The following is a 26,554-nucleotide window of genomic DNA, read 5'->3' as shown; positions in this document are numbered from 1 at the left end:
TGACCAGAGCTCCCGAGCTGAGAAGGATCATGAAGATGATGAAGGACTCGAACCAGCTGTGCTCTACGATCTGGTAGCAGGTCTTCCTCGTTCTCCACCACATCTGTCCCAGACCCGCCGTGGTGTCGATGTCGCAGCACCGGAACCGGGACACGCACACTGCAGGCGACAGGAAGCAGAACCGCGCATCAGACAGGAGGTTTCAGAAGCTGAGGCAACCCGTCCGCTTTCCCCCTCGGGTCACATTAGAAACCAGGACAGGAGAAACTTGTCACAGCGGGTGGATCAGGGTGGATCAGGGTGGATCGGGGTGGATCAGGGTGGATCGGGGTGGATCGGGGTGGATCAGGGTGGATCAGGGTGGATCAGGGTGGATCGGGGTGGATCGGGGTGGATCAGGGTGGATCAGGGTGGATCAGGTGGATCGGGGTGGATCGGGGTGGATCAGGGTGGATCGGGTGGATCGGGGTGGATCGGGGTGGATCAGGGTGGGTCAGGGTGGATCAGGGTGGATCGGGGTGGATCAGGGTGGATCGGGGTGGGTGGATCAGGGTGGATCAGGGTGGATCAGGGTGGATCGGGGTGGATCGGGGTGGATCAGGGTGGATCGGGGTGGATCGGGGTGGATCGGGGTGGATCAGGGTGGGTCAGGGTGGATCAGGGTGGATCGGGGTGGGTCAGGGTGGATCGGGGTGGATCGGGGTGGATCGGGGTGGATCGGGGTGGATCAGGGTGGATCAGGGTGGATCAGGGTGGATCGGGGTGGATCGGGGTGGGTGGATCAGGGTGGATCAGGGTGGATCGGGGTGGATCGGGGTGGGTGGATCAGGGTGGATCAGGGTGGATCGGGGTGGGTGGATCAGGGTGGATCGGGGTGGATCAGGGTGGATCGGGGTGGATCAGGGTGGATCAGGGTGGATCGGGGTGGATCAGGGTGGATCGGGGTGGATCAGGGTGGATCAGGGTGGATCAAGGTGGATCAGGGTGGATCGGGGTGGATCAGGGTGGATCAGGGTGGATCGGGGTGGATCGGGTGGATCGGGGTGGATCAGGGTGGATCAGGGTGGATCAGGGTGGATCAGGGTGGATCAGGGTGGATCAGGGTGGATCGGGGTGGGTGGATCAGGGTGGATCAGGGTGGATCAGGGTGGATCAGGGCGGGTGATCTGAGGCTGAAAAACACTAAAACTCACTGAGGAATTCTGATTCATTTCTAGAACAAACATCTTGTTATAAACGAAGTGATGTGTGAGTGGAACTGGTAGTTTTTCATCCATATTAAGCAACTATTTATTTAAAACAAAGTCCCATAAAGTCACTTCTACTTTAGTTTTGTCTTATTTTAAGTGAAGTCAGATATTAAGTCCAGGAACCAGAGCAGGATTCCTGGTTTTGAGTGTAAATGTTTGCTGCTGTTGCGTAACGTGTGGCTCTGAGACAGATGTTGAGCTCCAGGTTGTCCGTAATGAAGCTCCCTGTGTGTGTTTGGGTGAAATGAAGCGACGAAGGGAGCAGATTGGAGATCTCTCATCAACTTCCTCCTCGTTTTCTGAGCTGAACTGACGGCAGGACGGTGAAGCCGACAGGAAAAACACATTCGATGTTCATCACGTGTCTTCCAAACGGTAATCGGGACCCGATGGAGCAAAGATAAGATCACAGATCAGGAGGAAAAATCTGAGGAATAAACTTTAAAAGTTTCCCATTTTGACTTTTTATTTAGTCCCACTTTGCTCTGCGTCGATAAAATCTAAGTGTCTGAAAGCAGCGCATCGATCAAACCTCTGAGAATAACGGCTGATCTTGATAGACGCGGCTGATGGATGCTGGAAGCGAAGCAGCGATGGTCACTCTGCTGATAACGAGGCTCGGGTTTCACTCCGACCGGCCGACCGCGTCTGAAAGCTGGTCTTTAACCAGATCTGATCGATGTGTCAACAACAATATCAGGACGGCATGAAACTCAGAGTCAGGATGGAGAGAGAGTGATTGCTGAGTGGTGCTGAGAGGCCCGCGGGCCGCGACGATGATGGAGTCGGAGCTGACAGGAAGGACGCTCAGAGAGTGAGAGGATGAGGCTGGAAAAACCCGACAAGGCGACACGTGAAGAAGAGACGACATGAGATCAGGAACGACAGCAGCTGGAGGACGGAGCCCTGAGGGACGCCTCCCTGATCGTCCTCCATCATGAGCCAGTGAGTAACGTGAAGTCAAACACCGAGGTTCAGAGAAAATCCAAATCCGTTTGCCGAGTCAGAGTCCGGTCCAGTTGGTGACCTCTGGTTCTGGGTTCGGTTGAACTCTGGTTCAGTTTGAATGTGAACGCCATGCGGACCGGAGAGCGCTCCAAAAGCAGGAAGTGGAAATATTTTAGAAGCGATGCAGCGTGGCAGGAGACGCTGAGCGGATCTGTGCAGGTCGGTCAGCATCGTGACCTTTGCAGGTCGGTCAGCATCGTGACCTTTGCAGGTCGGTCAGTATCGTGACCTTTGCAGGTCGGTCAGTATCGTGACCTTTGCAGGTCGGTCAGTATCGTGACCTTTGCAGGTCGGTCAGTATCGTGACCTTTGCAGGTCGGTCAGTATCGTGACCTTTGCAGGTCGGTCAGCATCGTGACCTTTGCAGGTTGGTCAGCATCGTGACCTTTGCAGGTCGGTCAGTATCGTGACCTTTGCAGGTCGGTCAGCATCGTGACCTTTGCAGGTCGGTCAGTATCGTGACCTTTGCAGGTCGGTCAGCATCGTGACCTTTGCAGGTCGGTCAGCATCGTGACCTTTGCAGGTCGGTCAGCATCGTGACCTTTGCAGGTCGGTCAGCATCGTGACCTTTGCAGGTCGGTCAGTATCGTGACCTTTGCAGGTCGGTCAGTATCGTGACCTTTGCAGGTCGGTCAGTATCGTGACCTTTGCAGGTCGGTCAGTATCGTGACCTTTGCAGGTCGGTCAGTATTGTGACCTTTGCAGGTCGGTCAGTATCGTGACCTTTGCAGGTCGGTCAGTATCGTGACCTTTGCAGGTCGGTCAGTATCGTGACCTTTGCAGGTCGGTCAGCATCGTGACCTTTGCAGGTCGGTCAGCATCGTGACCTTTGCAGGTCGGTCAGTATCGTGACCTTTGCAGGTCGGTCAGCATCGTGACCTTTGCAGGTCGGTCAGCATCGTGACCTTTGCAGGTCGGTCAGTATCGTGACCTTTGCAGGTCGGTCAGTATCGTGACCTTTGCAGGTCGGTCAGCATCATGACCTTTGCAGGTTGGTCAGCATCATGACCTTTGCAGGTCGGTCAGCATCGTGACCTTTTGTGACCTTTGCAGGTTGGTCACTCGCTCCCTGGACGCTGTGAGGGAGTGTTATGGTGGGGAGTGATGGACGGCTGCAGCAGATGATGATGGCGCTGCTCCTCTCCGCTCTGATTGCAGCGTCTGCCTCTAATTACAGCTCTGATTACTCGGCTTTCTGCTTCCATGGAGACTAAAAGGCTCTTCCTGATCTGTAATCCGACCCAGACAGAGAGGAAACCCCTCAGCTTTCAACCGGCTCTAATGATTCAAACTGAACGCAGCTCTGAACGCCTCGATGGGCCAGACGACGTATTGATCTGCTATTGATCTGCTATTGATCTGCTATTGATCTGCTATTGATCCGCCATCCAACCAAAATGCAACCAGAACCGTTTGGATCCAACTCTAATTAACAATGAAACAAATAAAGTCCATCAGTTCAGGCGGTTTGTTAAGATCAACACTTTTATTTCTAGTCAGATAAAAATGACTGCAGACTCATAAAAAACTTTTGACAGTGATTTCATGTGAACAGAACCTCATCTATCCAGAGACGTTTACTGAAAATCAGATTAAATTTATGAAACCTGGAGGAATTTAACGTTAGTTCATGTTCGAGTTACTGACAACAAAACAGTTTTTGTTTTTCAGACTGGATTCCTTTAATCAGGCAAACGCTCCACACCGTATTTAGTTTTGGTTTTATGTCATTTATTAATGTTTATATTTATAAACTTAGCTTAACAGAAATAATTCATATTCTAGTTTTTTGTAATCATTTTCCTCCCAGGTGGTAAAATCTTCCCAGTGAAGCCCGGCTGATCGATGGCTGCGTTTTGTGCTGTTTTGTGCTGCGGCTCACTGCATGAACTGTGCAGGTTATATAAGCCGGGCTGCAGGCCGGAGCGCAGCAGCATCCAGATGCATAATGCAGCGGGGTCGTGACCTCACACTCCGAGGTGTTCTCAGATTAGAAACGGCTTCATTTGCTTCTCATTTGAAATTTAATTCTCTGACTTCACATGTTCAGATCAGCCACTCAGAAACTTTCAGACGTTTTTTCTTTGCAGTTTTCCAGAGAAACAGCAGAAGTTTTTCAGGAGGCGCCTGGTTTCGTTGCTCGAGGGCACAGCGGCAGCCGGACTCCGGAGGCTCCACCTGAAAACGGGAGGCCCCACTCTGCCCACTGAGGCAGAAACACTCCCACTCCCACTCTGGGCATCACAACATTAACCAATGAGCTGGCATTTAGACGGCTAATGAGGCGGCTAACGCGGCGCGGCGTGTCGGCGCTGATCAGAGGGTTAAACCTGCTCCTTCTGGCTGGAGGAGGCTGAGGGTGAAATAATGACTGCCTGTGTTAGACGGTGAATTCAGGGCTTTGCTGCCCAGCTGTGTGCCTGATAAAAATACATTTCTACTGGAAGAAAGTGCGGCTGAAGCAGCAACCTGCTGATGGAGGAGTGAATAGAAAACGACCTCCTCTGTGGTTTCCTTTCTCCTCCGGAGGAACGCCAAAGAAAAGTGTTCCCTTTGCACATTTTACTTCTAGCTCAGTGACGGCGCAGTGAAAGGGAAAAAAGGGCAGCACACACGTTGTTGGAACTGCAGCGGAGGTGGAAATTAAAATTCCCATTTTTCAGCTTTATCTGCCTCAGCAGTGGCACGTGTGGCGAAGGAAAGCTCTTATTATTGACAGGAAGGATTTAATCCAGCAAACCGGAGCGGTTCCGCCAGAATAAAGACCCAGAACGACTCCGTCCGGGTCGCCGTAAACATCCACTACTGTTCAGGTAGTTTAACCTGCAGCACAAATCTGCTTTAATTAGAATAATTCCTGCAGAAAAATCTGCTAAAATATCACTAGAAGAAAACACTGCTGCATCGATTTGATCAATTTTAGACTATATAGTAGATTTAACAACGTTAGCAAATTGTTTCATATTCTATAAAACATTTGCAGCTAATTTAACTCAACATTAACCTGCTGCCTTGAAAACTAAACGGAAAAGTTTTTATGCTTAGAAAGAGACGTCGACTAAACGTTGTTTTTAACTTCTGATAGATTATTGATGATGAATGATGAGTTGTTGTAACTTAGTTCTGTCATTTGGAGACTTTAAAGGACCTGTTTGTGCTGATTACTGCCACCTGGTGTCCAAGCAGCAGAATAACTTGGTAACAGGGGAACCTGCAGGTCTGGGGAGTAAAATCAGATTATTTTTGTTTCCATGTGGATGAAACGTTTTGCTGGTTTGGAACCAACATTTCAGAAAAAGCTTCGAGTTTGACGAGGTTTTAACTCGTCGTGTTTTCTTCTTCTGCTGTCAGGCGTTTGTTTCTAACGGGGATATTCATCTGAGACATTTTCTTCTGCTGCTTTTATGACAAACTGAGCGGTTCTGTTCCTCCCTCCAGCTGATGGTGTTTCCTCCTGCATGCAGGCCGAAGGTCACTGCCTCCATCTTTCTGCCCGGCGCCTCCGGCTCGTCGGCGCCTCCCGGTGGGCTGAGGTTCTTCTCTGTGCAGAACCATAATAATAATGAGCGCAGGTGCGGCGGCGTGCTCTCGGTCTTCCTGACAGCTAGGAGGAGCCGCAGGGAGAAACGCTGCTGGTTCTGACCAAACCACACTGGACCATGCCAGGAACAAAGATGGCCGTGTTGGGAGAAACTCTGGATCTGTTGGCTGTGAGCAGGCGGTGGCGCCGCTGAGCTCCAGGATTACATAACGTCCTGAAAAACCCAAACCTCCCTCTGGAAAAGGTCGGCGCTCCGGCGCCATCTGGCAGCTCGCAGACCTCAGCGGCTCCAGCGGCTAAATATAACACAGAGCTCTCAGGAGAATATGGTGAACCCACAGAATCCGGACCGGACCTTCCACTGATAAGCCGGTTAACCTGACCCGGTAGAACCTGGAGGTCCGTAGTGGAGGAACCACAGGTCCATACTGGCTGCTGGAGCCTCATGTTGGTCAACTGTACCGTCTGACCACATCCTGATGAAAACAGGAATCAACTGGACTCTGTGGTTCTGTCCAACGGTTCTGGACTTCAGAACCACAGCATGACCCCTCCCCACCGTGCCTGGTCCAACATCTGTCCGGGGACATCGTCCAGGAGTCTCGTCCCCCTCCTGCTGCTGACTGCAGGCCGGCGGCCATCTTGTTTCTAGAAAGATGGGGCAGCCAGACGTTCAGGGTCACGACCTTTAACCTTAGACCTGTTAACTGAGGCCTGTAGATAGAGATTTTCTGGAGAATAATGGATGACCTTTGACCCTTCCCAGGTGGTCGGTTCGTCGTCTCACTTCAGGAAGCCGACGGTTCGGTCTGTAGCACCTGGACTGATGTTTGTCCTGATGTTTCAGGGCGATGACGGCGTTATGATCGGACCCGACATGAGGACCGGCGGACCAGGCCAGCACCGGTTCTGTGGCTCAAACCCAAAAGGCTCCCTGGATGTTTGACCTCCAGCTGCTCCTGCAGCTGCCAGACTCTTCCTGGCCTCCTTCTGCAGCCAGCTGCCTGCAGGAGCGGCGCTGAGTCAGCAGACTGGTGCTACTGGTCCGGTCTGAGCGGCCGGCGCTGAGTCAGCCCAGCTGCTCGCTGGAGGTCCGGATCAGCTGGTGCCGGCGAGACGGAATGTGAAGCTGCTGTCCTTCCAGCAGGTAGATCCAAACGTCTCCATCCACTGCGATTCTTCAGCGTTTCAGCGGAGAAGAGCCGACCTTCCTGTCGGCGCTCCGGCGGCCGATCCGGGTCCAGCCGATCCGGGTCCAGCTGATCCGGGTCCAGCCGATCCGGGTCCAGCCGATCCGGGTCCAGCCGATGACAAATGTCCGCCTGCTGCGAAGGACTGTGCTGAATCAGGGAGACGCCGCGGTGTTGGGACGGAGCTGATGGACGATCCGTCTTCTAAATGAATCAAAGCACATCTGCTGCTTGGCCCAGAACCGTCCCGACGCCAGCAGCGCTTTGTTCCTGCCTCCGCTCGGTTTTATGCTTCTGACCTTTTTGTGCGTCCGACTGCTGGCTGCGCTTCACGGCTTCAGCTCCGAGTCCTGGAGCCCAAACTGAAACATTTGTGTTAGAATGAAGAGGAGCTAGTTTGAAGCTGCAGGAAACTGAAATGAAATGAATCATTTTCAGGGTTTTTCTCCACAGGACTTGATGAAACAGTTACAGTTCATATCTATCCGTGTTTCACATCTTTAATTAGATTTAAATACAGAAATCAACACTGCAAAAACACTAAACAGTTTTGGTTTAATTTCTACTACAAATATTTAAAATCACTTGAAATAAAACAAAAGTGAACTACAGATAACTATTAATATTAATATCAGTCACTTAAGTTTAGCTTTAGAACTAGAAACTTTAGTGTTTAATATTTGTATTAAATGTTGGAGACATTAAGGTTTATAAAGTCTGTCTGTTTCTGTTTCTTTAACCGGGTTCTAATGAATTTGTGAGATTAAATCAGGAAGTGTGTTCCTGCGTCTGATTGGTTCCTCCAGCAGTGTGTGAGCGTCCAGAACCAGCCGGTCCTGCCGGATGGATCCAGGTCGGAGAGCGGCACCTCGGTGCCGGTGATGGAGGTTCTGCAGGTGTTCGGCTCCGTTTGCGCCGCTTTGTTCTTCACTGAGGGTTTTCCAGCTGGCTGTCCTCATTGTTCTTCCTCTCGGGGGTTTATGAGTAATAAGCTTGAGAGGCTCATCTAAATTCCTGAATTTGTTGAGTTTTTATCGCTGTGTGGTCGTTCAGGCTGCTGCTGCCGCGCGGATCGGATCCACGCTGACAAATCTCTGCGCTCCGGGAGGAAAGCGGCTGAGTCAGGAAGGAAGCAAGGTGTTTGCTTTTCACCTGGGCCGTCACAAGGAAACCATAAATCTAGTGTGAAAGTATCGGGCCAAGCGGGGGGATGTGGACGGGGAAACTTTCAGTGGCTGCAGAACAAACTGAGCTGCGACAACCGCAGGCCGGGCAGGAAGTGATGATGTAATCTGGGTAATTAGGCAGCAGGCGACCGCGGCTGCAGTCTGTCGCCTCTTTACATCACCGATGTTTGTCAGCTTCCTGAAAACGGGCCGGAGCAACAGAAGGAGCGGCGGAAAACAGAAACCAGAAGCAAAGAAGCAAAGATCTGGAGCAGATTGGTAGATCATGGAACAACAAGCTGCAGGTTCTGGTTCTGGTTCTGGTTGGTCTGCTGCTGATGACTGAACTGGTTGTTCTGGGTTTTATTTCTGGGTGTCAGACTGAGAGGGGGATGAATATAAATCCATGTCAACTGCTACGAATTGTGAATTGTTACAGATTTTATGAATTATTAACCATGATGTTTGTTCAAATCTGTGATACACATGTGATTCATGTGTTCATGTGATTCATGTGTTCATGTGATTCATGTGTTCATGTGATTCATGTGATTCATGTGATTCATGTGTTCATGTGATTCATGTGATTCATGTGATTCATGTGATTCATGTGTTCATGTGATTCATGTGTTCATGTGATTCATGTGTTCATGTGATTCATGTGATTCATGTGTTCATGTGATTCATGTGATTCATGTGTTCATGTGATTCATGTGTTCATGTGTTCATGTGTTCATGTGATTCATGTGTTCATTGATTCATATGATTCATGTGTTCATGTGATTCATGTGTTCATGTGATTCATGTGATTCATGTGTTCATGTGATTCATGTGTTCATGTGTTCATGTGATTCATATGATTCATGTGTTCATGTGATTCATGTGTTTCATGTGTTCATGTGATTCATGTGATTCATGTGTTCATGTGATTCATGTGTTCATGTGTTCATGTGATTCATGTGTTCATGTGATTCATGTGATTCATGTGTTCATGTGATTCATGTGTTCATGTGATTCATGTGATTCATGTGATTCATGTGATTCATGTGTTCATGTGATTCATGTGTTCATGTGATTCATGTGATTCATGTGTTCATGTGATTCATGTGTTCATGTGTTCATGTGATTCATGTGATTCATGTGTTCATGTGATTCATGTGATTCATGTGTTCATGTGATTCATGTGTTCATGTGATTCATGTGATTCATGTGTTCATGTGATTCATGTGTTCATGTGATTCATGTGTTCATGTGATTCATGTGATTCATGTGATTCATGTGATTCATGTGATTCATGTGATTCATGTGTTCATTCCTCAGTAGAGACTTCATGATGGAAAAGCCAAAGATGAAATAACTGTTGTTGTATCACAGGCCAGATTTTGCCTTCCTGTGGGTTTTTCAGTCGCGGCTAACAGCAGCAGATCGTCTGCGTAGAAACAGCGGTGACCTTTGCTGAACCTGATGAAGGTCATCCATCAGGTTTACTGGTTGTTGTTACCGCGGATACCGCTCAGCGCGTCTGAGACAAATGTCTGCTGGAGGAAAGCGGCTGAGTCAGGAAGTACCAAGGTGTTTGCTTCTCACCTGGGTTAGTAGGAACACAGTCATAAATCTACGGTGAGAGTTTTGGGCCAAGTGGGTGGAGGTACTGGGGGTTCTGGGGGTTCTGGGGGTTCTGGGGGTTCTGGGGGTTCTGGGGGGAGACTGGGGGGGGACTGGGGGGGGGGATGTGCTGAAGGTGAGACGATGCGCGGGGATAGACCTTCACAGACTCAATAATAAAAACACTCATCGCTCTCTGAGGATTTGCAGCAACTTTTCTGTTTGGAGTTTGTTTTAGTTTCATCTGTTTGTCCTGGATTCTCAAACGCCAACGCAGCTTATTGTTGATTAATATCTGTAACTCTGGCTGCCGGCTGCTCCAGAGATAGAAAACTGGAGAGGACAACAATAACGCAAAAGGTTTTTCTGAACCGAATGGATCCAAAATCCTCCAGAAAATATTAGAAAGAGGCAAAAACACATCAGAGACACAATGTCCGCTGGAATCAACCATCAGAGACATTTTGTTAAAGGTTGATGATAATAAATCATTTTTTGGATCAACTCAGATTTATGAGTTTGTGTGAATTGGACAGACCTGCAGCGCCCTACAGTCCAGGTGGGTGTGTTCTGCAGAACCGGGCCGGTTCCTACCGTCAGGGAAGCAGTTGTCCGGGTCCATGGCCTCTTCGGCCAGCTCTGAGTACTCGTCCTCTTCCTCGCCAGGCTTCCTCAGGTCCACTGTGCTGCCCTCTGATAGGCTGATTTCTTCTTTCTGCTGGAGAAACCACAGCAACCATGTGATGAGCTGATCGGGTCAGAACCCGGTCCGGACCGGGCCAGGACTCGGTCCGGATCGGGTTCAGACCCGGTTTCTACCAGCCTGGCTCCAGCCTGAATTACTTCAGTATTTGTGTTATAAACTTCTTATCCTGTTTCTGAGCCCAGACCCGCTTCGTTTCCCTGCAGAATGAGTCAGAACCGTTCAGAACCGGCAGGATTCCTGGCAGCACCACACAGAACCTTCAGCTTCCAAAGCACAGGAAAACCACCGTCTGTCCACTTAAAACCAGGACAACAGGAAACCCCAAACCCCGCCGCATCAATCCCAGCTGACTTTAAAAGTCCCAGTTTGCTGAGCATCATGGGAGTTTAACTCCCACAAAGAGACGATGGAGGGATGAGATCCTGCTGAGGACGGAGGGAGAGAAATCTGGACGGGCCGTCTTTTGTCTGGACAAAGAAACGGCAGAGACCTTCCTGTGTGTGTGTGTGTGTGTGTGTGTGTGTGTGTGTGTGTGTGTGTGTGTGTGTGTGTGTGTGTGTGTGTGTGTGTGTGTGTGTGTGTGTGTGTGTGAACAGGTGAGCTAACTACCTGAGTCAACAGCCACTCATGAATACATTCAGAGCCTGAGAACAGAGAGCAGCGACTGTGACAAATGCCAGCAGCCTTGGACACAAACGCAGGCAGAGGTGAAGCCAAACACACACACACACACACACACACACACCCTCTCTCTCTAATCTCTGACACACACGCTCCCAGAGTCGTGCACAGCAGGGTGGATAATGCCGCCTGCTGACAGCTAAATGTCTGTAATGAGGAGTTTAAATGTATTTCAGTTTGTGGATCCGAGCCACAAGAAAACGGAGGACCGGTCCGGTTCAGGGACAGAACCGGAGGAACCGGAGTTCTGCGGGCCGACCCAAACAGAGAGCAACCAGCTCATATGAAATGCATGAGAACCTTCATCCCTTATTGATCGTTTTCCTCCTGATGGTCCGGTTGACCTGAGTTAGCTTAGCGTTAGCACCTCACCAACCGGACCGGACTTTCTAAACGGACTGGAGTTGGGTTGAACTGGTGGGACTGCGAATAATTCTGCCTGATCCGGTCCTGGATCTGGTTCTGACAGTAAACCCAAATGAATTTAAAGGCTGTTCCTGTGCGTCAGGTCCAACAGGAAGTGATTGATTATTGATTAGAAGTTATAAAGGTGTGGTGGGCGGAGCCTGCTGCTCCGCTCTGACCACCAAACAATAAATCGCCGTCCTTTTGTCCTCAGGTAAAAACGCAGCGTTGGCTCATTATCCGTCACCATGGAAACAGATGCTCATTTCCCCACATCCATCTTTTCTTAAAGGGACAGCGCAGCGCTAACAAGCGCAGCGCTAACAGGCGCAGCGCTAACAAGCACAGAGCAACATCCGTCAGAGCGACGGTTTCTGCTGAGACAGAAAACGGGACGTCATTCATCTAAACCACAGAAGAAGAAAAAACAAGCAGCAGATCAGAGACGGACGGAGACAGACGGTCCAGTTAGACCCAGAATCTGATCAGCAGAACCAACAGAACCGGGACAGAGCCGGGACAGAACCGGCTGCTGGGACAGAACCGGGACAGAACCTGGACAGAACCGGCACAGATTTCAGCCAAAGGAGAATTTTAAAATTTATGATCAAATAAATGAATATTAATAACCTAAAAAATGAGAAAATAAAAAATGTTTTGGTTCTGTTTGTATTTGATGCCCTTGGTTCTGGTCCAGGTCAGGGTTTCTCTGTTCTGATGGTTTTGATGTTCCTCACAGAGACGAATCAAAGCCTCCACCTGCGGCTGCGACACCTGCAGAGGTCAAAGGTCATCACAGCCTCACTGAGTCACTTCCAGGTGCAGAAACACGGCGGGTCCGGTCCAAACCGGGCCAGAACCTGCTGGGTTTTCATGTTCCAGCTCTTATTTCACAGAAAAAGGTCTGGAGAGTGGTTCCGTTTGGTTCTGTTTGGTTCTGTTTGGTTCTGTTTGGTTCCGTTTGGTTCCGTTTGGTTCTGTTTGGTTCTGTTTGGTTCCGTTTGGTTCTGTTTGGTTCTGTTTGGTTCCGTTTGGTTCCGTTTGGTTCTGTTTGGTTCTGTTTGGTTCCGTTTGGTTCTGTTTGGTTCTGTTTCTCTGCTCTGCGTTTCTTTTTCAGTCCAAACTAAAGTAAAAATCATCAAACTATTGAAACTGAGGAACAGAACCGGACCGTAACTCTGACCAGAACCTATCAGAACCGACACCCAGATGGCCGATGCTCTGCTCGCTCAGCGGACCCGCTCCCGGAGTCGGAACCGCAGTTGAACCGGGCCGCTGACTCATCCCCTCCAGCAGCAGCGCCGCTCACCTGCCTATCTGGGTCAGAACCGGGCCGGCGCTCACCGTCTCAGAGCATTTTTCACCCTCAGGCTGCTGATCCAGCGAGCAGCACTCAGACGAAGCGGCGTGAAGAATCTGCGTGTCAGAACTTTCCGGGTCTGGACCCAAACGGAGCAGCTGGAGAACCTGCCTTCATTTATCCTCTGCAGGAACAATAATAGGTTCTGATGACGCTGGAACACCGGGCCGCCGCAGCTGCAGAACCTCTGAGGAGCTACAGCGAGATCCCACCAGAACTGGCCCGGACCAGAACCGCCCTGGACCAGAACCGCCCCGGACCAGAACCGCCCCGGACCAGAACCGCGCCGGAATATACACTCAAACAGCTGAAATCCTGCAGAAACCACCTGAACCAGAACATCCTGCTGGGCCCGACGGACTCGGACCGAGTCAGCACAGAACACATGCACGACACAAATCAGTCACTTCCTGTTAGGAACACACACACTTCCTGCTGCTTCGCTGCTACACACAACCAGCAGGAACCGGCGCCGGAATCGGCGCCGCCGCGTTCCCCGGAACCGGCGCTGAAATGATTCTGAGTTGGGATGGAGAAATGTAATCCAGACTTCTCTGGAGATTCATCCTCCAGACCAACATCAGAAACGTCTGATCAATCACCAGCTGATGAATCACCAGCTGATCAATCACCAGCTGATCAATCACCAGCTGATCAATCACCAGCTGATCAATCACCAGCTGATCAATCACCAGCTGATCAATCACCAGCTGATCAATCACCAGCTGATCATGCAGGAGGTTCATCAGTTTCATTGTTTATCTGCAGGGGTCGGGTCGGGTCGGGTCGGGTCCTCACCTCCTCCTCTCTCTCCTCGTCTCCCTCTGATCCCTCGCTCTGCTCCTCCTGACCCTCCTCCTCTTCCTCATCCTCCTCTTCCTCAGGGAACTCCACGTCGGACTCTCCGGGGGCGATGGGAACGCTGATGGTCAGGTTGGGGTTGGTCATGTAGCTGTCGTCCTCCGGAACCACGTACTTCTCCACATGGCGGCCTGGAACAGTCGGGTCACGTCGGTTTCTGGTTCTGTCCAGACCCAAACTCTGTGTGTGTGTGTGTGTGTGTGTGTGTGTGTGTGTGTGTGTGTGTGTGTGTGTGTGTGTGTGTGTGTGTGTGTGTGTGTGTGTGTTACCGATGGCGGCGCCGTTGACCTCGGTGTGAACGGTGCTCAGCCGTTTCAGCTTCATCATGGCTTTGGCCTCTTTTCGTTTCTGCCGGCGCCGCTTCAGGTTCCCGTTGAAGAAGTCCACCACCTAGAACCCCAGAACCGGTGGGTCAGAATCGGTGGGTCAGAACCGTTGGGTCAGAACCGTTGGGTCAGAACCGGTGGGTCAGAACCGGTGGGTCAGAACAAGCAGTACCTGTCGGCGGCACCAGCCCAGGCCCAGGGTGATCCGGTGGATGGCGATCTGGAGGTTGTTCATCTCCCCGTCTTCATCTGGGGCGGACAGGTTGTCGGAGCTGAAGCTGCTGAGGAGCAGAGCCAGGAAGAGGTTCAGCAGCTGCAGACAGAGCAGAGCGCAGGGGGCGGAGTCACAGCCGGTTCTGACCCGAAACACGTCCCAACACCGCTCACGTCTCAGCTAAACGCAACCGGTTTATAGCAGAACCAGAAGACGTGAAGGAACAGGAAGTGATGTAGAAACCAGACAGAAATGAAAACAAAACGTCTGATTCCTTCATGATTCCTGATTCCTTCATCATCTGACATGGAGCTGATGACCATCAGCCCTGCGGCGGGATGGTGGTTAGCTAGCAACCAGCAGCTGCTGGAAACCGGGCCACTGGGTCAATAAGTGACACCAAGCGGCTCCATGTTTGCTTTACTTCCTGCAGCTCCAGAAACACTTTGAATTATATGAAAACAAATTTTGTTACAGTGAATTAAACCTGTTTTTATTCACTAATATTTCCAATAAAAATCAACATCCCACCAAACAAAACACTTTAATCCACTTTTCACAAAACATTTCAGTTTTTCTTCATTTTAAACCAAAAAACTGAAAATAAAATATTGTTTTGTTTTAGTGTAACAACATTTAAATGATGTCATTTTCTGGCTGCAAAGATCTGATCCAAAGTTTCACATGTCATAATAATGATCCTGTCTGTGTGTGTGTGTGTGTGTGTGTGTGTGTGTGTGTGTGTGTGTGTGTGTGTGTGTGTGTGTGTGTGTGGGGGGGTGTGTAGGTGTGTGTGTGTGTGTGTGTGTGTGTGTGTGTGTGTGTGTGTGTGTGTGTGTGTAGGTGTGTGTGTAGGTGTGTGTGTGTGTGTGTGTGTGTGTGTGTGTAGGTGTGTGTGTGTGTGTGTGTGTGTGTGTGTAGGGGTGTGTGTGTGTGTGTGTGTGTGTGTGTGTGTGTAGGGGTGTGTGTGTGTGTGTGTGTGTGTGTAGGTGTGTGGGGGGGGTGTGTAGGTGTGTGTGTGTGTGTGTGTGTGTGTGTAGGTGTGGGGGGGGGTGTGTAGGTGTGTGTGTGTGTGTGTGTGTGTGTGTGTGTGTGTAGGTGTGTGTGTGGTGGGGGGGGGGGGGGTGTGTAGGTGTGTGTGTGTGTGTGTGTGTGTGTGTGTGAGTGTGTATTGGTGTGTGTGTGTAGGTGTGTGTGTGTGTGTGTGTGTAGGTGTGTGTGTGTGTGTGTGTGGGGGGGGGGTGTAGGTGTGTGTGTGTGTGTGTAGGTGTGTGTGTGTGTGTGTAGGTGTGTGTGTGTGTGTGTGTAGGTGTGTGTGTGGGGGGGGGGGTGTGTGTAGGTGTGTGTGTGTGTGTGTAGGTGTGTGTGTGTGTGTGTGTGTGTAGGTGTGTGTGTGTGGGGGGGGGGGGGGGTGTGTAGTGTGTGTGTGTGTGTGTGTGTGTGTGTGTGTGTAGGTGTGTGTGTGTGGGGGGGGGGGGGGGTAGGTGTGTGTGTGTGTGTGTGTGTGTGTGTGTGTGTGTGTGTGTGTGTGTGTGTATTGATCCCAGCTGTTTGTTGTCATTGTGTGTGATACTGATCTTTGTTGCTGACCCAAATCGCTGCCGTCTGATTGGTTGTGTAATCCACCACCAATAGATCAATGATTCTGATTGGCTAACATGGCAACCTGCGTATTGACCAATGACCTTCCTGCTTTCCAGTGGTCAATAACCGGACCCTGACAGGACCGACTGCAGAACCAGCAGACCGTTTCCTCTGTCAGCTCATCTCCAGATCGGAACCGACCCAGAACCGGTCCTCCTCTGCAGAACCTCAGTGGTTCAGAGACCCAAACTGGATCTCAGTCTGAGGCGAACCGGGTCGGTTCCACTGAGATTAAATGTTCAGAACAAACCCATTCGGACTCAGACCCAGAATCCTGTGGAACCGGTGAGTCCATCTGGAGCTCCACATGTCTGACGAGAGGAAGAGGAGGAGGATGAAGAGTTTGTGGTACCAGGTGTGCTGCAGGTGAAACGCTGACTCAGCAGAATCTGCTCAGCGGCTCGTTTGTCATGAGCAGCAGCAGCAGAACATCTGCTGCCTCCGTCGGCCCGACGGGACCCACCGACTGCGGCCCGCCCCAGTGAAACCGGTCCGGTCCGACGTTCTGGTTCCGAGAACCTCCATCAGGAGTAAGAACTCCCTGTTCTTCTTCTGTGGTTTCTGTTTCCTCTGTCTTCATACTTTTCTCTTTTTCTTCATTTATTGTTCTCTTTGTTTTTTTATTATTTTCTCTGAAGTTCTTCTGCTTCATATGAATTTTCTTTGTTCTTTTTGTTTCCCGGTTTGAACATTTCTACGGTTCTCATCGTTGTTGCGTAACGTCGTTTCCATGGATCCTCATCATGTTTCTCATTTTGTCTCTTTATTTACTTTAAATTATTTTTCCTCTTTTGTTGTCCGTTTTCCTTTCTTTGCCTTTTTCCTCTTTTCTTCAGACAAACTTGAACTTTAATTAGATTTTTTCATCTCAGGGTGAAGAACTGTGTCCCACACAAACACACACACACACTCACACACACACACACACACACACACACTCACACACACTCACACACACACACACACACACACACACACACACTCACACACACACACACACACACACACACTCACACACACTCACACACACACACACACACACACTCACACACACTCACACACACACACACACACACACTCGCGCCTCCGCATCTTCGGATCACAATCGGAGCGTTTCTAACGGAATAAATCGGATGAACAGGAACGCTTCAGTCATCCTGACTCAAACGCACCGCGATGTGTTCAGGTGCTTTTCTTCAGTCTGGTCAGCATAAACCTCTGGATTTGGAGGTGTGTGTGAGTGTGTGAGAGAGTGTGTGTGTGAGTGTGTGTGTGTGTGTGTGTGTGTGTGTGTGTGTGTGTGTGTGTGTGTGTGTGTGTGTGTGTGTGAGTGTGTGTATCAGCCTCATTATTAAGTCGAATTATTGCAGCGAACTCGGAGAGTCGTTAGGATCCGCTGACGGACGGAGAGACGGAGACACTTCAGGCTGATCAGAACCAGGAGGAAATAAGAAGCTTCCTGGCTGTGACTCGGTGTTTTGGGTCAGAACATCGGAGCGGGCCAGGGGAACTCCTGCAGAACCCGTCCAGAACAGGAGCAGAACTCTGCAGCAGGAAGCAGCTGCTGCTCTGATTCATAGATCAGGCAGAACCTCACAGCGGATCTGGAGAAATCAGAACCTCAGCCATTTGAGTCCATTCAGAATCTGTTCAAACGGTTCTACAGATTCTGTTGAAATGATGTGGAAGAGGAACAATTAGATTATTTGTGTAAAACATTTAGATTGGATCAGTTTCCCATCAGTTTATGTTTAAAATACAACAAAAATTCAACAACTAAAATGACCAGAATGAAGTTTAGTTAATTCAGCCGCCCAGTTTTAACTGAACTAAAACAGATTTATATAAACATGTTCAGAATATTTGGTGGTGATGGTATTTACATTATATGTGAAATGCATTGAAACAGATCAATAATTTCCATTTGCATCATTTATTGATTTCTCTTTCTACTAAAACCTGGATGACAAAAGTTTTCAGATCTTAACTCGACAATTTTACTCATTTTCTTTGTTGTTTGGTTTATTTGGGATATTTACAAAGTCTTCCAACATTTAACAATTAAAGTGTTTCATTGAAATTTAAAGTTTATTTGATAATATGTTCTTACATTATTATTATTAGTAAGCCATTAGCTGAAAATAAAAATCTGGTATAATTTATCGTCCAGTAATATTTTTATCCTGACAGGAAAACACATTTAATAGGTCGACTGAAGAGACCAGAACCAGAACCAGAACCTCAGCAGCCAGAAACGCTGCAAACATTCAACTAGAGGAGCACCGGTTTATCATCCGCCGGGTTTATCATCCGCCGGGTTTATCATCCGGTCCGTTTATCATCTGGCCGGTTTATCATCCGGCCGGTTTCCTTAATTTTGTGAGATCTCTGATTAGCAGATACTTAAATGTGAAGTTGATCTGATCTTCCTCTGTAAAGGTTTAAAAATCAGCTGCTGTCTCTCTGCTCTGCAGTGAGTTTGTCTGTTAGCCCCGCCCACCAGCTTAGCCCGCCCACCATCTTAGCCCCGCCCACCAGCTTAGCCCCGCCCACCAGCTTATGTCTGAACAGTAACAATAGTCGCTCCTCTGTTTCCAACTCAGTGACTTTAGTATATTTAGAAAAGTTTCAGACAAAAACATCTCGGTATCGGCCAAAGTCAGAATCGGCAGGTTTTTCTTTTTAAAGATCAGGAACCAGCCAGGAAACTGGAATCAGTGCATCCCTACTTTACACCCAGCACAGCCCAAACCGGGTCCATCTGGTCCGGTTCAGAAGCAGCAGCTTCTCCCCTGGCGGCCCCCAGAGGAACTCACCACCAGGTTTCCGATAACCATGACCAGCATGAAGACGAGGATGCAGAGCGGCTGCCCCGCCACCTCCATGCAGTCCCACATGGTCTCGATCCACTCGCCGCACAGAACCCGGAACACGATGAGGAAGGAGTGGAAGAAGTCCTTCATGTGCCAGCGGGGGAGGACGCAGTCCTTGGAGATCTTACACACACACTCCTGCAGGAACACAGCAGGGGTCAGACACGGCGCCGGCGTCCGGCCCGGCCACCGGGGGGCGACGGCGGCCCACCTGGTAGTTCTTTCCGAACAGCTGCATCCCCACCACGGCGAAGATGAAGACGATGATGGCGAGGACCAGCGTCAGGTTGCCCAGGGCGCCCATGGAGTTCCCGATGATCTTGATGAGCGTGTTGAGGGTCGGCCAGGAGCGGGCCAGCTTAAAAACACGCAGCTAGGGCAGAACAGGAGGCAGGGGTCAGAGGTCAACAGCTGGTAACAGCAAGAAGAAAAACTTTTCATTTATGATTCAATCGACTCCGACTGACTGGATGCAGATCATATAGATCTGAAATACAAAATGAGCAGCAGCTCCAAAATATCAGGAAGTGGACGACAGCAGGGCATTCTGGGTAAATCCAACCAGAGCTAACATGCTAGCCTAGCGCTAGCATCAGAAATGGCTCCTGGTCTTCAGCCAAAGACCAAAGAGAAATCCTAAACTCTGACGCCTCCATCTTGTTTCATCTGGTGAAGCAGGAAGTTGCTCTCAGTGTCTTCAGAGGTTTTAGTGTCGTTCCTGCAGTGGTTGTTGGTGCAGCGCCCCACAGGCCAGGAGGGGAACAGGCTGGTTTGACTCAGAGAAGCTGGAGGTGGAGCAGATGTTCTGGTTCCAGTAGAACCGGGTCGACCGGACCGTCAGGAGGAAAAACATCCTTAGAGACTTTTAAAGCAAATATGAGTAACATGTTGAAAAAGAAGCAGAAAATCTCCGGTTATCTTGGATATATCAGCAGAATGGAGATTTTTTCTTCTCTTGCAGCATCTATCAGGTCACATAAATCAGAGAAGAAGAAAAAAGGATCTGCAGATGCAACCAGTGAGGATGAGGAGAATGAAGGGGTTTCATCATGGGGGTCCTGCAGGAAGACGCAGATCCTCAGAGTGACACTTCCTGAGATCAGTGAGGACAGATGAAGATCCGAGTTGCTGCCGACGCCTCCGCTCCGCTCTGCCTGGTCGGGTCAAAACTGGGCCACAGCTGGACTTTTGGGCTAAATGACATCACTCTGCACCAACCAATCGGCACGCACCGTCAACCCAAACGTCTCAGAGGGAATCACTTGTCATCTGGTTCTGTTTTCCACTAACAGAAACCCAAACGGTTCAGGCAGGATCAGTGGCTAGCATGCGGGTGCTGCGCTAGAGCGGGCGCCAAAATGAAACATGATTGCTAGTTGTTATAGTCTGTGTTTAGCAGCAGTTTGTGTGAGCGATGTGATGCACAGCGGCTGCCAGGACGTACCAGGCGGAAGGAGCGCAGGACGCTGAGCCCTTCCACATCAGACAATCCGAGCTCCATGAGGCTGAGGCACACGATGATGCTGTCGAAGATGTTCCAGCCGGTCTGGAAGTAGTAGTACGGGTCCAAGGCGATGATCTTCAGAACCATCTCTGCTGTGAAGATCCCCGAGAACACCTGAGAGAGCACAGAGGTCACATTGGGGTCACACCGGGGTCACACCAGGATCACACCGGGGTCACACTGGGGTCACACCAGGATCACACCGGGGTCACACTGGGGTCACACCGGGGTCACACTGGGGTCACACCAGGATCACACCGGCGTCACACCGGCGTCACACTGGGGTCACACTGGGGTCACACCGGGGTCACACTGGGGTCACACCGGGGTCACACGGCGTCACACCGGCGTCACACCGGCGTCACACCGGCGTCACACTGGGGTCACACTGGGGTCACACTGGGGTCACACCGGGGTCACACTGGGGTCACACCGGGGTCACACCGGCGTCACACCGGGGTCACACTGGGGTCACACCGGGGTCACACCGGCGTCACACCGGGGTCACACTGGGGTCACACTGGGGTCACACCGGGGTCACACTGGGGTCACATCTGGGGTCACACTGGGTCACACCGGCGTCACACCGGGGTCACATCTGGGGTCACACCAGTGTCACACCGGGGTCACATCTGGGGTCACACCTGGGGTCACACCGGGGTCACATCTGGGGTCACATCTGGGGTCACACCGGGGTCACATCTGGGGTCACATCTGGGGTCACACCTGGGGTCCAGCCCAGTAGAGAGGAAGCTGATCCAGGTATTTACGGTTCTGACCATGCAGACGGTCAGAATGTCTTCAGAACCAAACTGCCGGGTTCTGGACAGACTTCGGTTCACTGCAGCACCGACCCACAGAGACCATCTGAATACATCTAAAGTTCTGAGTCCCACCAACCGGGTCCGGTTCTCCAGAACTCCTGAAGCAGAACAACCGCGACTCGTGTTGCCAGGCAACCTGTCAACCGAAACGCTCGCCAGCGAGGCAGCGGACCCTGCTGACCCCTGCTGACCCCTGCTGACCCCCGCTGACCCCTGCTGACCCCTGCTGACCCCCGCTGACCCTGCTGACCCCTGCTGACCCCCGCTGACCCCTGCTGACCCCTGCTGACCCTTCTGGAGTCCAGAATGTTCAGCTGCTTATCGGATCAAAAATCCTTTAAATGTTTCTTATTTTTTAATTTGCATAACTTCCACTGTGTTGATTTAGTTCAGTTGATTTAGTTCAGTTGATTTAGTTCAGTTGATTTAGTTCAGTTGATTTAGTTCAGTTGATTTGGTTCAGTTGATTTAGTTCAGTTGATTTAGTTCAGTTGATTTAGTTCAGTTGATTTGGTTCAGTTGATTTAGTTCAGTTGATTTAGTTCAGTTGATTTAGTTCAGTTGATTTAGTTCAGTTGATTTGGTTCAGTTGATTTAGTTCAGTTGATTTGGTTCAGTTGATTTGGTTCAGTTGATTTGGTTCAGTTGATTTGGTTCAGTTGATTTGGTTCAGTTGATTTGGTTCAGTTCTGCAGTTACTTCAACATCACAACTTCATTTCAGATTTGTCATTTTATTTTAAATTTGTTTTTCATGCAGTAAAGATCATTTTTAATTCACTGAATTTACAAAACTGCTGCTTTTGGGGAAACAAATCTTGTTTTTGTGTTTTGTCTGAATAGAATGATGTAACTACTAACATTAATTTAAAATGAATAATGTTTATAAAATAGTATGAACACCAGAAGTGATGCAGTGCAGATAGTAACTGCATCAGGCTGTAACCAGACATGTGATCCTGAGAGGATGAATAGAGAAAAAATAGAAAAATTCGTCCATTCAGTCGTTTCCTCATGTTTCATATTTTCAAGGCTCTGCAGATCAGATCCAGGTTCTGTAACTGATAAGAATATTTGGGTCCATTTCATAGAATCAGAGGAATAAAACTCAGATGTATAGATGAATGTTTGTGTCAGTGGAGAGAGAAGCGACACTGAGCCTCACTGTGACGCCCGGAACGACGCCTGAAGCTGCAGAGGCTGAGAGGAAACCAGAAGCTGCTGAACGACGAGCCACAGGGCCAGAAGGTCAGGAGGTTAGAAGGTCAGGAGGTCAGAGGGCCAGAAGGTCAGGAGGTCAGAAGGTCAGGAGGTCAGAAGGTCAGGAGGTCAGGAGGTCAGAGGGCCAGAAGGTCAGAAGGTCAGAAGGTCAGAAGGTCAGAAGGTCAGAAGGTCAGGAGGTCAGGAGGTCAGAGGGCTGCAGCAGCGGTGGCTGCAGCGGTGGCTGCAGCAGCTGAAATGTTACTGTACACAGTTAGCATGTAGCCCCACGCCACTCGGCTGGGAGTCACGCTGCTGCTAGCATGCACACTGCATCCGCTTCATGGATACGGAAACCAAGGCGACACCATCATGAATCCATCTCTAGGGTTTCCATGGAAACCAGCAGGACGCTCTGATCAACAACGCGAGGAAAACCTCCAGCAATGATTCACATCACCGTCCATCAATCTGAGAAGGGGTCGAAGGTCATCGTCTCAAACTGACCTAAACATGTGCCGAGGCGACCCCGTGACCTCGATGGACAGAAGCAACAATGCAGAGAAAAACTGGACCAAGAAACTCCATGAAGACCAGAGAGGAAAACCAGCAGGACCAGTTTAACGCACAGATACTGGCTACATGCTACAGCTGTTAGCATCACTGTGTGTGTTAGCATGTCTATGTGTTAGCATGTCTATGTGTTAGCATGTCTGTGTGTTAGCATCTGTGTGTTAGCATCTGTGTGTTAGCATGACTGTGTGTTAGCATATGTGTGTGTTAGCATGACTGTGTGTTAGCATGACTGTGTGTTAGCATGTGTGTGTGTTAGCATGTCTGTGTGTTAGCATGTCTGTGTGTTAGCATCTGTGTGTTAGCATGACAGTGTGTTAGCATGTCTGTGTGTTAGCATGTGTGTGTGTTAGCATGACTGTGTGTTAGCATGACTGTGTGTTAGCATCTGTGTGTTAGCAAGTGTGTGTTAGCATGACTGTGTGTTAGCATGTCTGTGTATTAGCATGTGTGTGTGTTAGCATGACTGTGTGTTAGCATGTGTGTGTGTTAGCATGACTGTGTGTTAGCATGACTGTGTGTGTATTTAGAGATGTGTTTAGTTCTTCTTCAGGGCAGTATGTATGTTGTATATGTTTGTGTTCTCATGTCAGTGTGTGTTTTAGGATCAGTGTGTGTTTTAGGATCAGTGTGTGCGCGCGTGTGTGTGTGTCTGTCTGTGTGTCTGTGTGTGTGTGTGTGTGTGTGTGTGTGTGTGTGTGTGTGTGTGTGTGTGTGTGTGTGTGTGTGTGTGAAGCCTCCAGGATGATCTCGTCTCGCCTCGGGGGCTCATTAGCTCTGCAGTGCGTTGATTAGCTTCTCCTCATGATTACTGACATCAGGAAGAACTCTCACACATGATGATGATGATGATGATGATGATGATGATGATGATGAAGAGGAGGAGGAGGAGGCGGGTCAGGGTCAGAATGTTCTCTAATGGTTCTAATAAACCTGGATCTATCTGATCCGGTTCTAGCTCACAGAATTAGTTCATGTTTCCAGTTTAACTAATCACACTCAGAATGTCAGTTTATCATTTACTTCTGCTCTCTCGTTACATGTTGATGTTTTTGCATATGGTGTCGTGTCTTTCCGCTCATGTTTCTCTGACGTCGGTCCGACTGATGCTAACGAAGTTAAACTCGGCTCAGCTGTCAAACATCAGCAGCAGCTGCTGCTTCCCTGCAACCAAAGCATCAGTGAGCAGAAAAACTCGCTGCTTTATGCAACTCAGTAAATATGAAACTATGAGCTTCAAAAGGCCTCAGCTGAATGAAATCAAACACCTTCCTGTTCGCCAAGTCAAAGCAATAGATTTACAGATGTTTTCCATTAAAAATGCTAAAAACTGCAAAAGAATTTATTTTAGTTTATTTTATTTAGCAACAAAATGAGAACTTTCTTCTGAGTATGTTGGCCTAATCAAAGTAAAAATAACATTTATGAAGATCTCATTCTAAAAACCCATAAAAGATGTGAAACATCATCAGCTTCACGTTCTGAAAGTTAAACCGAACTGTTCTCAAACTGAAGTCAAGGCCACATGAATGCATTCCACGGCCACAGATGGCCCTCGGGCCGCACTTTGAGCCCCTGCCTCATATAAACCTTCCTGAACTAATCTGAACAAACTTAATGTTTCTAATGAGGAGCGGCAGAATGTGTGTGATGGAACTGAAATTAAGTTTTATAAAGACGACATTTAGTTTGGACTGATGTTACAGGAACAAACTGGATCGAAAATGATCTGTAGATCAATATCTATAGATCAGTATCAATAAATACTGATCTACAGTCCAGCAGCTGATGGTTCTGATCCGGTTCCTCTGGTTTATGACAGTTTGACTTCCTCTAACTTTCTGATTCACTGAAGGAGGAAAGAAACACAACTGAGCAGCAGCTACATTCACATCACAGTGTGTGTGTGTGTGTGTGTGTGTGTGTGTGTGTGGTGTGTGTGTGTGTGTGTGTGTGTGTGTGTGTGTGTGTGTGTGTGTGTGTGCTGTAGGCTCCTGAACAGGGATGTTGACATCAGCACTCACTAATAACAGTAACATCAGCAGAGAGAGGATGACTATGAGGAAGACGTGTGATTATTTTTGTCACAACCAGGCAGATGTAATGAGTAAGCAGCACTACAATACACACACACACACACACACACACACACACACACACACGCACACACACGCACGCACACACACACACACACACACACACCACACACACGCACACACGCACACACACACGCACACACACACGCACACACACACACGCACACACACACACGCAGGCGGCTGCAGGCTGCAGCAGACGATCATTAAGCAGAATGTTCTGAGGTTTCGTTCTTCTTGTTTTAACTTCATTAAATCGTCTCTGATTTAATCTGAACAACATTAAACCAACATTTCCTGTTTTATCGTTGAACTTCCTCAGTGCCTCTGAGCAAACACTGATGTCCGTCAGAGGACTGAAGATATCAACCTGCTAAAACTTATTCATTTTCTTTCTTGACAGATTTATTTTGAAGTGTTTTTTTTGTTCCTTTTGGTTTAATTTTTCCATAAAATATATAATTACATCAGTTTCAATTGTTGAAAAACTACATTTTTATTCTGCTGATGAAATTATTTGTTTTTGAATCACGGCTCCATTTTATCAGAATCGGTGGCTAAACACCACAGGAAGCCTCTAACCAGAGGGAGCGTCTCACCCTGACCTTTGACCTCTGACCTTAGGGAAGCTTAGCAGCATCAACACTTTCCTCCTAACTTTCCAGACTTTCTCGTCTCCAAACCAAGACAAAGCTTCCAGGAAACGTGTCGCAGCAGCTGCTCTGTCATCTGAAGGCGCTGCTGGAATGAAATAAGTGGAAGATCTCTGAAAACAGAATCAGCTCGGCCTCCAAACATAATCAGGATGTCAGGAAACACAGGCATTAAAGGTTAGCGGTGCTCACGCAGGTCGGCTGCTTCTCTGCGGATAAAAGCCTCCTCTGAATGTTGGAGGTGTTTGCTCGGACGGAAATATTGAAACGCAGAGAGCGCCGCTGAAAAGCAAACAGCGAGCGCATTAGCTGACATTGATTGTGTCAGCAGGGAGGCGTCCTAACATGATCCAGCTTACATAACCCTCAGAGGCGCCGCAGCCCACAGAAAGGCCACCGAAATGCTAAGCAAACATCTGCCGGGATTAGAGGTTTGATCCGCTAAGGAACTTCAGACTTCAACCTTTCTGAGCCGCACAACAACTCCAAAGTGCTTACGCTGCAGAAACGGCGGCCGCATCAAACAGGAAGCGAGGCGACAGCGGCGTTACATAATCCACCGACAACAGGAAGAGGCCTGAGCCGCCGGCGCTAACACCCAGCAACATGGGAGAAATCAGCACTGATTGGATATCATCTGCTTCATAAAAGACCTTAGAGGCGCTTAGCAACCATCAGGTTCGTCTCTACCATCACAAACGTAAACATGGGGACGTTTCCTAAACTTAGAATGATCGATCGGAACCAGGATTTTAAATCTGTTCTGAGTCAAACTCACCATCAGTGGAACATGAAGCTCGTCTCTCTGAAGCAGCAGCGTACCACGACAGGCCCCTGCTCCACAGGTTGAACCACACAGCTGCAGGTCGCTTCTA

The 26,554-nt window shown here is 49.2% G+C and overlaps 1 protein-coding gene across 1 annotated transcript in view; it reads right to left on the bottom strand.

Annotated features, from left to right (window-relative positions):
- Window positions 1-26,554, bottom strand: part of LOC129355492 (sodium channel protein type 5 subunit alpha-like) — a 79,145-nt gene that overhangs the window by 15,373 nt on the left and 37,218 nt on the right. The window contains 8 exon segments of the mRNA XM_055025084.1: window positions 5-159; window positions 10,355-10,475; window positions 13,711-13,904; window positions 14,043-14,163; window positions 14,272-14,412; window positions 18,774-18,968; window positions 19,042-19,203; window positions 20,275-20,448. Of these exon segments, the coding sequence (XP_054881059.1) occupies window positions 5-159; window positions 10,355-10,475; window positions 13,711-13,904; window positions 14,043-14,163; window positions 14,272-14,412; window positions 18,774-18,968; window positions 19,042-19,203; window positions 20,275-20,448 (1,263 nt within the window).

Source organism: Poeciliopsis prolifica, unplaced genomic scaffold (genome assembly GCF_027474105.1).
Source record: "Poeciliopsis prolifica strain line A6 unplaced genomic scaffold, Auburn_PproV2 SCAFFOLD136, whole genome shotgun sequence".
Lineage (NCBI taxonomy): Eukaryota > Metazoa > Chordata > Actinopteri > Cyprinodontiformes > Poeciliidae > Poeciliopsis > Poeciliopsis prolifica.
The sequence above is the reverse complement of the archived record's forward strand: the minus strand, read 5'-3'. Positions and strand labels throughout refer to the sequence as shown.